The 13908-nt window shown below is 44.2% G+C and overlaps 1 protein-coding gene across 2 annotated transcripts in view; it reads right to left on the bottom strand.

The window, feature by feature from the left end:
• The window catches only part of TUBGCP3 (tubulin gamma complex component 3), a 59895-nt gene extending 57524 nt beyond the window's left edge, over nt 1–2371 (bottom strand). For both annotated transcript variants that reach the window (XM_082065238.1, XM_082065239.1), the window contains exon 1: nt 2047–2371. In XM_082065238.1, the coding sequence (XP_081921364.1) occupies nt 2047–2122 (76 nt within the window). In that variant the 5' untranslated portion in view covers nt 2123–2371. The remainder of the gene's footprint in view (nt 1–2046) is intronic.
• Between the last annotated feature and the right edge of the window lie 11537 nt (nt 2372–13908).

Genomic DNA, 13908 nt, shown 5'->3' with positions numbered 1-13908 from the left:
GCCTGACCTTGAACGCTTCCACAACTTCTCTGGGCAACCTGTTCCAATGCCTCACCACCCTCGTTGTAAAAAAAAAAAAAAATAAAAAAATTCTTATGTCAAATCCAAACATACTCTCTTTCAGTATAAAACCATTACCTCTTGTCCTGTTACTTCAGGCCTTGGTAAAAAGCCTCCTTCTGACATTCTTATAAACTCTTTTTAAGTACCAGAAGGCTGCTATAAGGTCTTCCTGGAGCCTTCTGTTTTCCAGGCTGAACAACTCCCAGCCTTTCTTCACAGCAGAGGTGCTCCAGTCCTCTGAGCATCTTCATGACACTCCTCTGGACTCATTCCAACAGGGCCACATCCCTCTTACACTGGGGACTTCGGGTGAGGTCTCCCAAGAACAGAGGGAAAGATCACCTCCTTCCATGTGCAGGCCAGGCTTCTTTTTATGGAGCCCAGCATACAACTGGCTTTCTGGGCTGCAAGTGCACATTGCTGGCTCATGACCAATTTTTCATCTACCTGTATTCCCAAATCCTTCTCTGCAAAGCTGCTCTCAACCTATTCATGCCCCAGTCCATACTGATACAGGGGATTGTCCCAACTCACGTGCAGGACCTTACACTTGGCCTAGTTGAACTTCATGAGGTTCACATGAATCCATTCTTCAAGCCTCTTGAGATCCCTCTGGTTGCATCCCTTCCCTCATGCGTATCAGCTGCACCACTCAGCTTGGTGCAACAGCAAACCTGCTGAGGGTACACTCAATCCCACTGTCTATGCCATTAATAAAGATATTGACCAGCATCAGTCCCAATACAGACCCCTGAGGGGATACCACTTGTTAGTGATCCCCATTTCAACATTAACTGTAATTCTTCAGATGTAGCCATCCAGCCAGTTCCACATCCATCAAATAGTTCATCCATTCAACCTATACCTTTCCAATTTAGAGACAAGGATGGTCTGTGAGAACATGAGGTGCTGTCTCCAACAGGTGGAAACACCAAGTTTGGGGGATGGAGATAGCAAGTGTAATTGCACCTTGTCACTTCTTTTCTAGACTTCTAAGATAGCAGTCATTCACTTATAGGCTGTGTTTTTGTCAGTTTGAACCTAATTCTTTACAATAAGTGAATACTCAAAATTACTGTCATAGAAATACATAAAGGTAACCAGGAGTGACTTGTCAGAAGAGACTGACATGGAAGGAGAAAAAAGTGCATAAAAGGCTTTACAGCCACCACTAATGAAGAAGAAAGACATCTTTCATACAAGAAAACAGACAGAACATAAGCTGTGGCATGAATTCGTCTGCTGAGCAATACATATAAACAGAGCAACTTAAAAAGGAGACTTAGCAGATGCACCTTTTCCTTTCCACCCTCCAACCGCTTACTAAAAACAGTGTCTTTTGCCTCGATTGCAACAGATAAAAACTTATGTAAACAGACAAGGGACTGATTCCCCTGCTTGGAGGATTCACAGCAGCATCAAGACGCAGAGGGCCTGTAGAGGACCTGCCACATGCCCATGGCTCCACTCGAGCAGACACCGGAGGCTCAAGATTCTCGAACGTGCGCGCAGCCACCTTTTGCCGCGAACACGCCGGGAGCGAAGCCCCGCTCCCCACGGGAGGCTGAGCGCCGGCAGGAGCCCGCGCAGCGCTCGGCGGGCGGAGGACGCCAAGCCGCCACAAGCCGCCTCCGCGCCGCAGGGCACCCGCCCGCCCGCCTTCCCGCCTCACGGCCCCGCCGGCCGGCAGCACAGCCGCCCCAGGGCCTAGGGCGGATCGCCCGGGCTGCCTGGCCACGCCGGGCGCCAACACGCTCCCCGCTGAGGGGGCCGCCCTTGGCGGGGCCGGCACCTCTCCACACCTCGGCAACGACGCTCGCCCCCTCCGTCACCCCCTCGCCCCACGCGGGGCAGCCACTCCGGGGCCCGCACGCCCTCCTCGCCCCCTCTTGCCCTCCCCCATGCCCCCGCTGGCGAGCTCCGAAGGCTGTCGGTGAGGGGAACGACCGGGGATGGGGAGGGAGGGAGGCTGGGAGCCGTTACCTTCGCTCTTGCCCAGGATGCGGCAGCAGAGGTTCTGCAGCAAAACGTTGGGGGATTTTTGGTCCGGCGTCGCCATCGCCGCCCGGGAGGCAGGAGGTGGTATGAGGGGGGGAGAGCTGGGAACACGACGTGATGGCAGAGCGAGGGAGGAGAGGAGACGCCCCCCGCCCGCTTAGCAGCGCAAGGACCCGGTGACACCTCCCGCCCGGGCCGTCGCCTTAGGGCGCCATTTTAACAGAACCCGCCGAAAGCCGCAGCGGCGGCAGCCCCGCACCCACAATGCCCCTGCGCGCCGGGCGGCATCGGAGCGCGCCGCCAACAACACGCTCCGCCGCGCCGCCGCTGCCGCCGCCCGGAGGTTCCGGGGCAGACACCGCCCCCCGCCGCTCCGCGCCGCCTTGTGCGGGGGCTGAGCTGCCGCCGGGCGTGGCGCACCCCGCGGAGAGGGCACGGAGGGTTTCAGGGAGGCCCCGGCCTCCTGAGGGGATGCGGACGTGAGAAGGCCTAGGACACTGCTGTGAGGCCTGTGGTGGGCACCAGTCCTAGTGAAAAAGTCCCCCAAATTGAAGTAGAATCACAGAATGTCCTGAGTTGGAAGGGATCCACAAGGATCGCAGTATCACAGTATGTTTGGGATTGGAAGGGACCTCAAAAGATCATCTAGTCCAATCCCCCTGCTGGAGCAGGAACACCTAGGTGAGGTCGCACAGGAACATGTCCAGGCGGGTTTTGAATGTCTCCAGAGAAGGAGACTCCACAACCCCCCTGGGCAGCCTGTTCCAGTGCTCTGGCACCCTCACTGAGAAGAAGTTTCTTCTCAAATTTAAGTGGAACCTCTTGTGTTCCAGCTTGATCCCATTACCCCTTGTCCTATCATTGTTTGCCACCGAGAAGAGCCTGGCTCCATCCTCATGGCACTCACCCTTTATATATTTATAAACATTAATAAGGTCCCCCCTTAGTCTCCTCCAAACTAAAGAGACCCAGCTCCCTCAGCCTTTCTTCATAAGGGAGGTGCTCCACTCCCTTAATCGTCTTCATTGCCCTACGCTGGACCCTCTCCAGCAGTTCCCTGTCCTTGAACTCTTGATCATCGAGTCCAACTCCTGTCCCTCCACAGGACAACCCCACAGTTCACACCATGTGTCTGAGGGTGTTGTCCAGTCTCTTCTTGAACACTGTCAGGCTTGGGGCCGTGACACCTCCCTGGGGAGCCTGTTCCAGTGCTCCACCACCCTCTGGGGGAAGAACCTTTTCTGATGTTCAACCTAAACCTCCCCTGGCACATCTTTCTGTTGTTGGTCACTAAAGAGAAGAGATCAGCGTCTGCCCCTCCTCCTCCCCTTGTGAGGAAGCTGTAGCTGCCATGAGGTCTCCCGTCAGTCTCCTCTTCTTCTGGCTGAACAAACCAAGTGACTTTAGCTGCTCCTCACACAGCTTCCTCTCCAAAACCTTCACCAACTTCATAGCCCTCTTCTGGACACTCTCTAGTAGCTTTATATCCTTTTTATCCTGTGGCACCCAGAACTGCACACAGGGCTCCAGGTGAGGCTGCACCAGTGCAGAGCAGAGCAGAGCAGGACAGTCACCTCCCTGGCCCGGCTGGCCATGCTGTGCTTGATGCACCCAGGACACAGGTGGCCCTCTTGGCTGCCAGGGCACACTGCTGGCTCACATCCACCTTGCTGTCGACCAGAACACCCAGATCCTGCTCCATGGAGCTGCTTTCCAGCATCTTGTTCCTCAGTCTGTATGTGGAAGATTCCCATCCTGCAACAGCTTTCCACTTTTGGAAAATGCCCTCTGAGCCATCCCTCAAAATTCTGGGAAGATGAGGCTCCCTCATTCTTCCTGGGGAGAAGTGCAGGCTGGGCGCAGCTGTGGGGTGGCCGCAGTTACTGTAGTTCATGCCTTGGGGAGTCAGGGCACACCAATAAATGTGGATCCCGAAAAATGTGTGAAGATCCCAGAGCTCACCCTCCCTGCACTGCTCAGCCTTGCGGCTGGGTGGCCCCTGTCCCCTGCGGAGGCCTCAGCCTCTGACCTTCCCGCTGGACCTGTGGCCACAGTGGGGTGCGGGGGCAGCAGCTCATGGCTGGCCCATGGTGCTCTCGCTGACCTGCTCCTCATCCTCATCCCCCCTAATGCACACCCTGACTTTCCAAGGTGTCTACCTTCCATTTCTTCTATTCAGTAGGTGGTGCTTTGAAACGCAGCAGCAGCCAGGTGGCTTGGTGTAAACAAATATATTCCTGGTGTGCAACACACTTGTTTCTGGCAGTCCTTGTTGGCAACCAGCTTCATTATCTCTGTGTAGCCCCAATTTTGTGTGTATGCCTTCTACTGACACATACATTTAGGCATTTCATTATGGGAACATCGTAGTTGTAAAAGATGGCTCATCGCTGGTATTACTGGTAGAAACTAATGATGAGAGCACACCAAGAACTGAAATTCATTGAGGATGTCTGATTTTTTGATACTTGGTATATTGTAGTAGGACCATCAGTCTTACCACTGCCATTATAAGTCTGAAAGTGAGACTTTCTTTGGAGTCCTTTGAGAAGTAAGGTAGAACGCAAAATTAATAAAGTTATCAGAACTTTATCCCATGTGAATAAAGAGAGAGTGTAAACTGCATCTCTAATAATTCTGAAGAAAAGATTTCAAAGATGGTGTGACTTTTTTTTTGTACTGGGCAAGAGAAGAATCTGTTCCATTCTCCACCCAAAGCAAATGTAGTTGTTGTTCTACAGAGAGCCGATGACTCACTGCTGCTGACGATCACTTCAGGTTTAGATTCCATCATGGAAGGTGTTAATCTATCAAGCAGCAAATTGCCAGAGAGAAAAAGCTTTGGCAATAATATCAGGAAGTGGTGTTGCTTTACAGTATCTTTGAATTCCAAGGGAATCTAGTCACTCTAGTTACTGTGGATATTACTAATTCTTTCTGGTCCTGCTGGGTGTTTTACCTGTGGCAATTGTGTCACCATTCTGAAATCAGAACACATTATGGAGCAGCACAATAGGAACATGCCATTAACATGGACTCACCTGTGTGTGCCTGCGAGCAAAAGTACGATTAATAATCTAAGCTTTTCAGCTTCAGCAAAACCACATCCTACCTTGTTCTTCTGAAGTACTGTAATAGCCAACCATTCTGTTATGTTACTGGGAATGTGTCCTTCCATTTCTAACTTGTTTTTTCTAAGGAAATGAGGTGTATGTAGTTATTCTGTGTGTCAGTGCCTCATCATAAATGTCAGATCTCTTGACCGATTTCAACCGAATTTAGTAGAGGGATAGAGTTCTTAAAGATATTAACTTAATAAAATTTTTATGGAATTCTGTGGCTGAGAGTCCTAAGGTCCAAGTTAGTGCCACCTTGAAAAGAAAGGTAAAGAGAACTTAGTTCTCCCTATTGTGTTTGCTATTATCTTTGCCTTGGATAACATGTGATATCTATCTCTGTACCAGCTGCAGAAACAGCTGCTTCTTGCCCAGTCTGGTGGATGAAGGATGCAGGAACTGAAGGCATAAGGGACAGAGAGCCCTGGAAGCGATGTGGGAAGTGGTCAGAAAGAGGCAGGAGGGATGTAAATTGCTCAGGAGTAGAAGAAATTAAGCTTCATTAGTTCTGCTGCTCACAGTACTCCTTGCTTTTTTTCTTAATGAAAAGAATTAATCCTGCAGTCCTGTCTTAAAAATGCTAATTCCGATAAGGCAGGTTGCTAGCGTATGCAGGTTATTGTGATTCTACCAACTCCAGTACGGCTATGATCACATAAATCAGCTTAGGGGATCCCCCAGCATTTTTACAGACATGCAGAATCATGTATTATTTCATTTTTGAAAAGCGAGACAGAAAAATATCAACTATACGTATCAACTGTATAACTATAAGCTCAGTTCGTGTTGCTGCTTGGCCTCTGAGCATTGGACAATAACTAAAAAAAAAAGTAATTGCTATTAAGATTTTTCATAGTGCAGAAAATCCATTAGTTAGCATAGTTAAATGCATGCTTTTAAAAGTATGAGAGAGACTTACAGGGAATTTAGGTTATCCACAGAAGCTTAAAGAGACTTGTGTTCAGAGCTGCTACATAAAGAACGTATTTCTAATAGTAAATAGCTTTACAGCAGTAGTACAATGAGATCCAGCATGAGATGGAACCTCGAGCTTGGCAAAATAAGGCTAGAAAAAAAAATTGTTTTAATTCAATAAGGCTATTCAAACAGTAGAGAGAGATATGTTTAACAGCATGGCTCTTTCTCCATATTTCAAACATTTTATGTCATCCTTCTGTTACAGGTTTAAGGATCTGACACAAACTGACACAGCAGCTACTGAGTTATGTGTATGTTATGCACAAGACATCATAATCGCTTTTGGTCTTAAGCTTTCTTATTCTAAACAATAGTGTTAAGAAAATATTCTAACCCTTTAAAACACCTGAGGCTTAATTGCTCTGGTTTTCTTAACTCCTTTATGGTTATGTCTAAAGGGCACAATATCTTAGATTGTGGGACACACCATGGTCAGCAGAGCATTATGCTGACATCTCCAGCAATTCACTGTGCCAGACAGACAGCCTTTTTTTGTGTCACATAACTGATGTCAAGAATTATTGTGGCTGGAGACAGTGGAGGATACTGTCTGTGCCTTACTTAGCATATGGCAGCCCTGGAGGAGCAGCAACTGGGTCTCTTCTGCCTCCAGCAGCATTTGGCTTCTGTACCTAAGCATATATATATTATTATAACACCAAGTTGGGTGGGAGTGTTGATCTGCTGGAGGGTAGGAAGGCTCTACAGAGGGATCTGGACAGGCTGGATTGATGGGCTGAGGCCAATTGTATGAGGTTTAACAAGGGCAAGTGCCAGGTCCTGCACTTGGGTCACAACAACCCCAGGCAGTGCTACAGGCTCAAGGAAGAATGGCTGGAAAGATGCCTGGGGTAAAAGGATCTGGGGCTGTTGATTGACAGCAGTTGGATACGAGCCAGCAGTGTGCCCAGGGGGCCAAAAAGGCCAACAGCATACTGGCTTGTATCAGGAATAGTGGCCAGCAGGACCAGAGGAGTGATCAGTGTTTGTGGGTCCTCACCTCAAATCCTGCGTTGATTTTTGGGGCCCTCATTCCAGGAAAGCCATTGAGATGCTGCAATGAGTTCAGAGAAGGGGGATGAAGCTGGTGAGGGGCCCAGAGCACAAGTCTAATGGGGAGCAGCTGAGGGAACTGGGGCTGTTTAGCCTGGAGAAGAGGAGGCTGAGGGGAGACCTTATCGCTCTCTGCAACCACCTGAAAGTAGGTTGTAGCATGGAGGGGGCTGGTCTCTACTCCCAAGTAACAAGTGATAGGACAAGAGGAAATGGCCTCAAGTTGCAGCAGGGGAGGTTCAGATTGGATATGAGGAAACATTGCTTCATGGAAAGGGTTGTGAAGCACTGGAACAGGCTGCCCAGGGAAGCGGTTGAGTTGCTGTCCCTGGGGAAGTTTAAAAGGCACATAGATGAGGTTCTTAGGGACATGGTTTAGTGGTGGACTTGACAGTGTCACGTTAACAGTTGGACTCAAAGATCTTAAAGGTCCTTTCCAACCTAAACAATGTTATGATTCTGTGATATTTTCCACATAGCCAACCTTGTAATGGCCTAGACCCCTGCTATGCTGAGTCTGTGGTATTAAAAGGTTATTAAAATTGCCCGCAGATCTAACTTTTAAAAGGCCATATGTTTTAGGATGAGGTATTGTGACTCAGTTTCAGATAGATATTGTTGCTGTGCATAAGTAGGGCTGTGATGGAGAGTTTGATTCAAACAGTTTAACCGTCCTTAGTGTGTTAGTTCTGCATTGCAGCCTACTGGTTGTAATTTTCACAATATTATTACCCCCTCTCCGTTTTCAAAACTTTTCACTTAAGCTGTTCTTCTGTTGATTGAAGAGCCAGAAGTGTGTTCCATAATGCCATATACCTACAGAAAGTTCATTGAATTGACATGCATATCAAAAAAGAAACCTGTGTTTTGAAATACTTAGGAGATGCCAAAAACTATGACATAAGCTAAACAAGGGCAAAATTAATGATTTTTTTATTTTGGATTTTTTTCAGTATTTGCAGTAAAATAACAGTTTTATATTAATAATACCAGTTCTCCTATAACCTAGAAGTGGTACTAATGTTTTGCTTCTCAGAACAGTTATCTTCTGGTGGTGTCTCCACTATGTGATAAGTTTCCTTTTATCAGTCCAGTACTTGTTAGCCATAAACACAATTCCTTTCCAACATGAAGATATACAGACACACACACACTTAAGCCCACTTAATATTAATTGTTATTGACTACACCAGAGTGGACAGCATTATATGTCTTTCTAATAGCTACCGCTGGTGAACAGGTATTCCAACAAGCTCAGTAAAACCACCTGACATTTTCTAAGTTCCTGTGCTGCCCGTGGTATCACAGTCATGTTACATATATGGAACGCCAGTAAAGAAATCACATCAAATCATCTTCTACGAAAAAGAGATTTGATAAAAATGTGTACATGAACCGCTCTGTTTTGTCAAAACTCCCCAAAATGCTGTCAAAATATTTTTGAAAGTTGAAGCCACTTTGTGACAACTATTTCATTTTTAAAAGCAGAGCAATAATTTTGGAAGGGTGCCTGGAGAATGAAGCTCTGTAATAAAGCTGAGTTAATATTTCCAAATATGTGTTTAATTTTGTATACAACATCAGCTTTTCAGTAGGAGTTTTGAACATATCTGGCTTCAGTATTTTAGAGGAAAGGCTTTTGATCTTTCTCAGTCATGGACAAAGGAATGGGAGGAAATTATCAAAATAAGACAGTGAATATAAAAATGGTTGTAGCAGACCAGTCAAAAAAGATGTGCTCATGTATTTGTGAGTCAAAGATTTCTATAAATGTAATAATATCACTAGGCAAAAGTAACTCATTAAATATAGTGTAAGTCAATAACAAAGCTCTACAAAGCATTGCAACACTGTGCAAGCAGGAATTTTGAGGTATTTGGAGGTTTTGGATCGATTTTCTTTTTTGTTTGGTGGTGGTGTTTTAGCTGATTTCATTATAGAGCAATAATCTCAGAGATTATAGTTTTATTTATTTTATGAGCTTTCATTTGTTTATTCCTTTCCCCAGGTGCATATTTCTCATGCCAATAGCAGCTCTCACATCTGTGTGAGCTGAAAGCTTCAAGGTCAAGGTTTGAGTTTTTCCTTATATCACAGGGCAGAAGAGATAGCAACCAGTTGGCAAAGGAGGAACCAATTCTTCCCATGCTTTTGCTTTAAATGTCAAAAATATTAATAAACTGAGAAGCAAATGTCATCTTTTGATTGTATTTGAACTAGCTGTATTTAGGCAGTTTTCTGACTGTACTCTTTAAGGGGTGAGTCTGAAGATTTCACTCTGTAATGCTTTTTAAAGTGTTATTGATTTTTCTGCTCTCCTCTTGGTGTTTGAAGAGTTTTTCTGATACTCATTTTTTCCTTTCCAATGAACTGGTCAAGAAAATGATGAAAATAGATGTATCTCTAGCTCTGTTGAATGTATAGCATGAACAATTTTAAAAATAGAGGAAAACATTTTCATTTTCTTTTCTGCAGGTTTATTTTGAGTATAAGCAATTAGTCACTTCATAAAAATATGTACCATACTTCCAGATAAAAATGACTGTCAAGGTAACAGTATCCTCTGCAGAATAAATACACCTTGAGCTTCATCTTCCTACAAATATTGGAAGAAAAATTGCTATTCGCTTATGTGAGCCATTCATATTTATGCAACTGATCATCCATCTCCTGAAGTCTACTTCATACCAGCCTGAGCTTTTTTCCATTACAGTTAAGATTACTGCCTTCATTTACATGAGGAGGAGCCTGTGTATATTATTCTGTATTTCTAAGGAAAACCATAAATAAACTTCAATCCATAGCTTTCTTAAGAGAGTAAGAACAATTCCTAATGTTCCTGCCTGCCACATTCTAGCCTGATTATTAATATTCTATGTATCTAAATTAGTGAATTACAGTGTTTTTCTCTTCTTCCTGCATTAAACAAATGATTTTGCTACGCCTGGTTAAAAAGCTACTATATTCTAGTAAGAGGTGTAATAAAATGGTCTAACAAAATGACTTTTAAGTCCTGAATTTACAAAGGGATGTAGGAATACATGTCCCAATGGCTGTTAAAGCATTGGTGGGTTTTAGGCTTGTTGATGTCTTTGTGAATCCAAGGTTACATTACATACTCCCAGATGCTCTGATTAGAAAATGCTATACAATTTCAAAGTACAGTTTATTTTCACCACTGCTGAACAGGTAACAGTAGAGGGGCTATAGACAAAAAAAGCAGCTACAAAGATTTGCCAGTTCTTACGTGTTTGATTTAGCAGGGGAACCACATTTGATTCCTAACTGCAGGAACGTTTCTGTGTTCTGTGGCAGGGTAGTTTTTCTGCAGGTAACTTCTTTTGTGTAATTCAGTTCAAATATTTCTTAAATATAATAGCTGGCAGATTAGAAACTAATCTCGACACTTCCTCCCTCCTGAAGAGGCAGTTAAAACCATATTCCGGGAGAGTCAGGCTCCCAGGGACAGACATAAATCCACAAGAGATACAATCAGATGGTAACTGGAGCCTTTGAGAACAAGGCTTGTTAACTCTATTTCTTCAGTTTCCTCTGCGTAATTAGATCAGCTCTTAACTGAAAGCATACGTATGCATATCCCGTGTTTCCATTTATAATAACAGTCAGATAACACTTGCTGCCTCAAGATGTCCAGCCCTGCACAAACATTTTTAGTGTTCCCTGAGGCAAAAAAAAAAAAAAAGGGTTACAATCCCCATTTTACACAGAATAAAATATGGAAAAGTGGACATACACAGATGAAGTATTTTTGCCCAAGGTTATAAAGGAAATATCTGCCTCAGCCCAGGAATATAACCCATACATTCTCTTTTCCTTATACTTTAACCACAGAACCGTATTTCCTTCCCATTTAGAATGCTTTCAGTGTTTTTAAATGCTGCAATTATCCTTTGACTGCTTTCTATTTAAAGACGGGGATATGTACTCAGCACACCTCTAGAAGGCACACCAACAGCATATGTTTGTTATGAACAGATTGTTCAGGGTTCCTAACCCTGAAGAAAGAAGTCATTATTGTCTCTCTAATGTCAGAAGCATTTTAAAAGTCAGGAAACCCTGTTCTCCTCAGTTTAAGAAACAATAGTGAATACTATATTCCAAATAATTTAGAGGGAATAGTTTTTCTTATGAAGATTGGAATTCACTGGATTATGATTACAGTTATCATTATTGCTTTATGAGGGAGAGAATATAATGACAGTGGCATAATCATTGTGTAAAAGTCTTCTAATAATCTTGTTCAGGAACATCTTTTCTCCAAAATGAGTCACTAGCAATTTGAAGAAATTGCCTTCAGTGGTTTCTGATTTATTACAGAATTGAATAGCAAGGATTTTTGTCCTACTTTATACAGACACTATGAGATAACTAAATATGTGATCAAATAATCAAACCAAGCAGGATCCAGTCCAGGATACTGTGCAGCTTCGTTTCATTTCCCAGTTGTTTCCTCTGCCGGACAGAAACACAACAGAAACCAGACAGAACAGTTTATCGAATAATTAAGATGGGAAACATTACACTGAGTAATTCCAACACAGTCTCCTTTACTGAATGGAGAAAGAATTTCAACAGCAGACCTTATGTGAGCTGAGGCTTGGAAAAACCAGTGATAGCTGAAAATCAGATTTCTTCCTGAATTGTCTAATACAACGTGAGGCACCTGCATCCAGTAACAGGCACCTTAGGGTTCCAGGTGCGTGCTTATGTTTGCCTGAGAGAAAGGTAGTCATGCTTATTGTGGGAAGACTTCAGAGTATCTGAAGCTGTTGGGACAAAAGCAAGCCTGTAGCTGTGTAATGATGAACTACCCAATGCATGTGAAGTCCGAGTGCTGCCACGCATTCAGTCTTGGCTTAGCGTTCTCAATTTCCATTTCATGTTACTCAGTAAGACCCTATATTATAGGAAGCTATTGTGGTCCTTTAACAAAGACAGTACAACACCACCATTGCATTTCTCTAGCCCACACCTATTACCTGTGTTGCACTGGTATTGACTCTTCAAAAGGTTAGGTAACTATCAGAAAATATGTTTCCTCATGATGTACCACAGTGTTACAGCATTACTTGTGCTTATCCATTGACATGTGCTGCAGCATGTCCATAGACCTTATTGCCAGCAGACCAGGTGGTGCTGGTTACTTGGGTAAGCAGCATCGCTCACATCTGGATCCTGCACGTTACCAGCTCCTGCATGGAAAGCAGGGCACAAGGAGGAGACTGCTAGGTGCCCAAGGCTTGTTCCAGCATGAAATTGGGAACTTGGAGGCTTATGCTTTTGAGAAGCTACTGTGGGTCTTATATGTCAATGTAGCTGTAATTCTAGATGGCAGACTCAACAAGCCTTCATGTAGACATTTATGGAAAGAAGTGTTCATTGCAGGAGGTTTGGACTAGATGATCTTTAAAGATCCCTTCCAACCCAAACTTCTCTATGATTCTATGATTCTGAGGGCCTGTTTGAAAATATTAATGTAATAAGAGAACTATCTATATTAATAAGTACTGGCTCAGCTAATATATTGTGTGCATCTGCTAATCATAAATTTTGTCTTATTTTAATATCCTATCACATTTTAAGGATAAATTCAGCATTGTTTGGAAATTGACAAAGTTGTCCGGAGAAATCTAACATTTTTAAAACCAAACCCCTCAGCTGGAAAGGAACGAAAAAGCAAATAATCAGCAAACTCTGGATTTCTGATGTCTAAACCCAACTTGGTCTTCTATAATGTAATGTAATTTAAAAATGAGGCCATTTGGCTGCATGATAAGAATGAGTTATGGACTGTTGGGACAGATCTCTCCTGGTGAGCTCTCCAGATGATATTTCTATGCCAGCTAGCTTCAGAAGATATAGCTGAACAACTGCAACCTGAGAACACAGGAGTACCTGATCAGAGAGAGAAATGGGACAAGTAAAACACAAACACGGAGACATGACATTTGGTAAAACAAGCACCAGGATCTAAATCTAATATCCTCCTGCTGTAGAAAACAGAACAGCACTAAAACAGATCAGAGCTCCTGTCTGATAACAGAGACCTTTTCTCTGGCAATTTGTTCGTAAGCTGTGTTACAAACCTGCTGCTGCTTATCAGCACAAAACAGTGAAACTGGTAATGTTTATATTAGTATGGCTGTGAGGAGCATGGCATGAGAATGTAAAAACAGGTTTATTTGGAATATCCAGCTGAAGTTATCTGGCTGGCAGAAAGGAGGAGAGCTTCAGTTAGCAGGACCATGTGCTTTTCCCCCAAACACCCGAGATCACTAGTTCTACATCTGCAATAACAGAAGGGAATGATGTTTTCATCCATGCAAAGGTCCTTCAGAAGAGCTACATCAGGGGTGTCAAACTCATTTTCACATCAGCCTGGCAGTTGCGTTTGAAGGGACAAATGTAATTTTAGGACTATATAAATGTAACTACTTCTCCTTATCTACATGCGAAAGATCAGAGGGCCTTGTAAAAAATCAGTGGTTTAAATTCATTCCCATTCAAGGAGCCGACGCCAGGTGGCACTACAGAAGGCAAAGCAAATTTAGCAAGTTAGAAACTAAACGGTCCTCACTGAGTTAAACTGGGCCTGCACCGCCGGGATCCCCTGCCAGTGCAGGGACACTGTCCCAGTGGTGCTGCCCTGCGGGAGCCATCATCAGATACCTGGTCATTT

This window comes from Streptopelia decaocto (genome assembly GCF_964273445.1).
Source record: "Streptopelia decaocto genome assembly, chromosome: 1".
Lineage (NCBI taxonomy): Eukaryota > Metazoa > Chordata > Aves > Columbiformes > Columbidae > Streptopelia > Streptopelia decaocto.
Note: the sequence above shows the minus strand (reverse complement) of the source record. Positions and strands in the feature narration are given on the sequence as shown.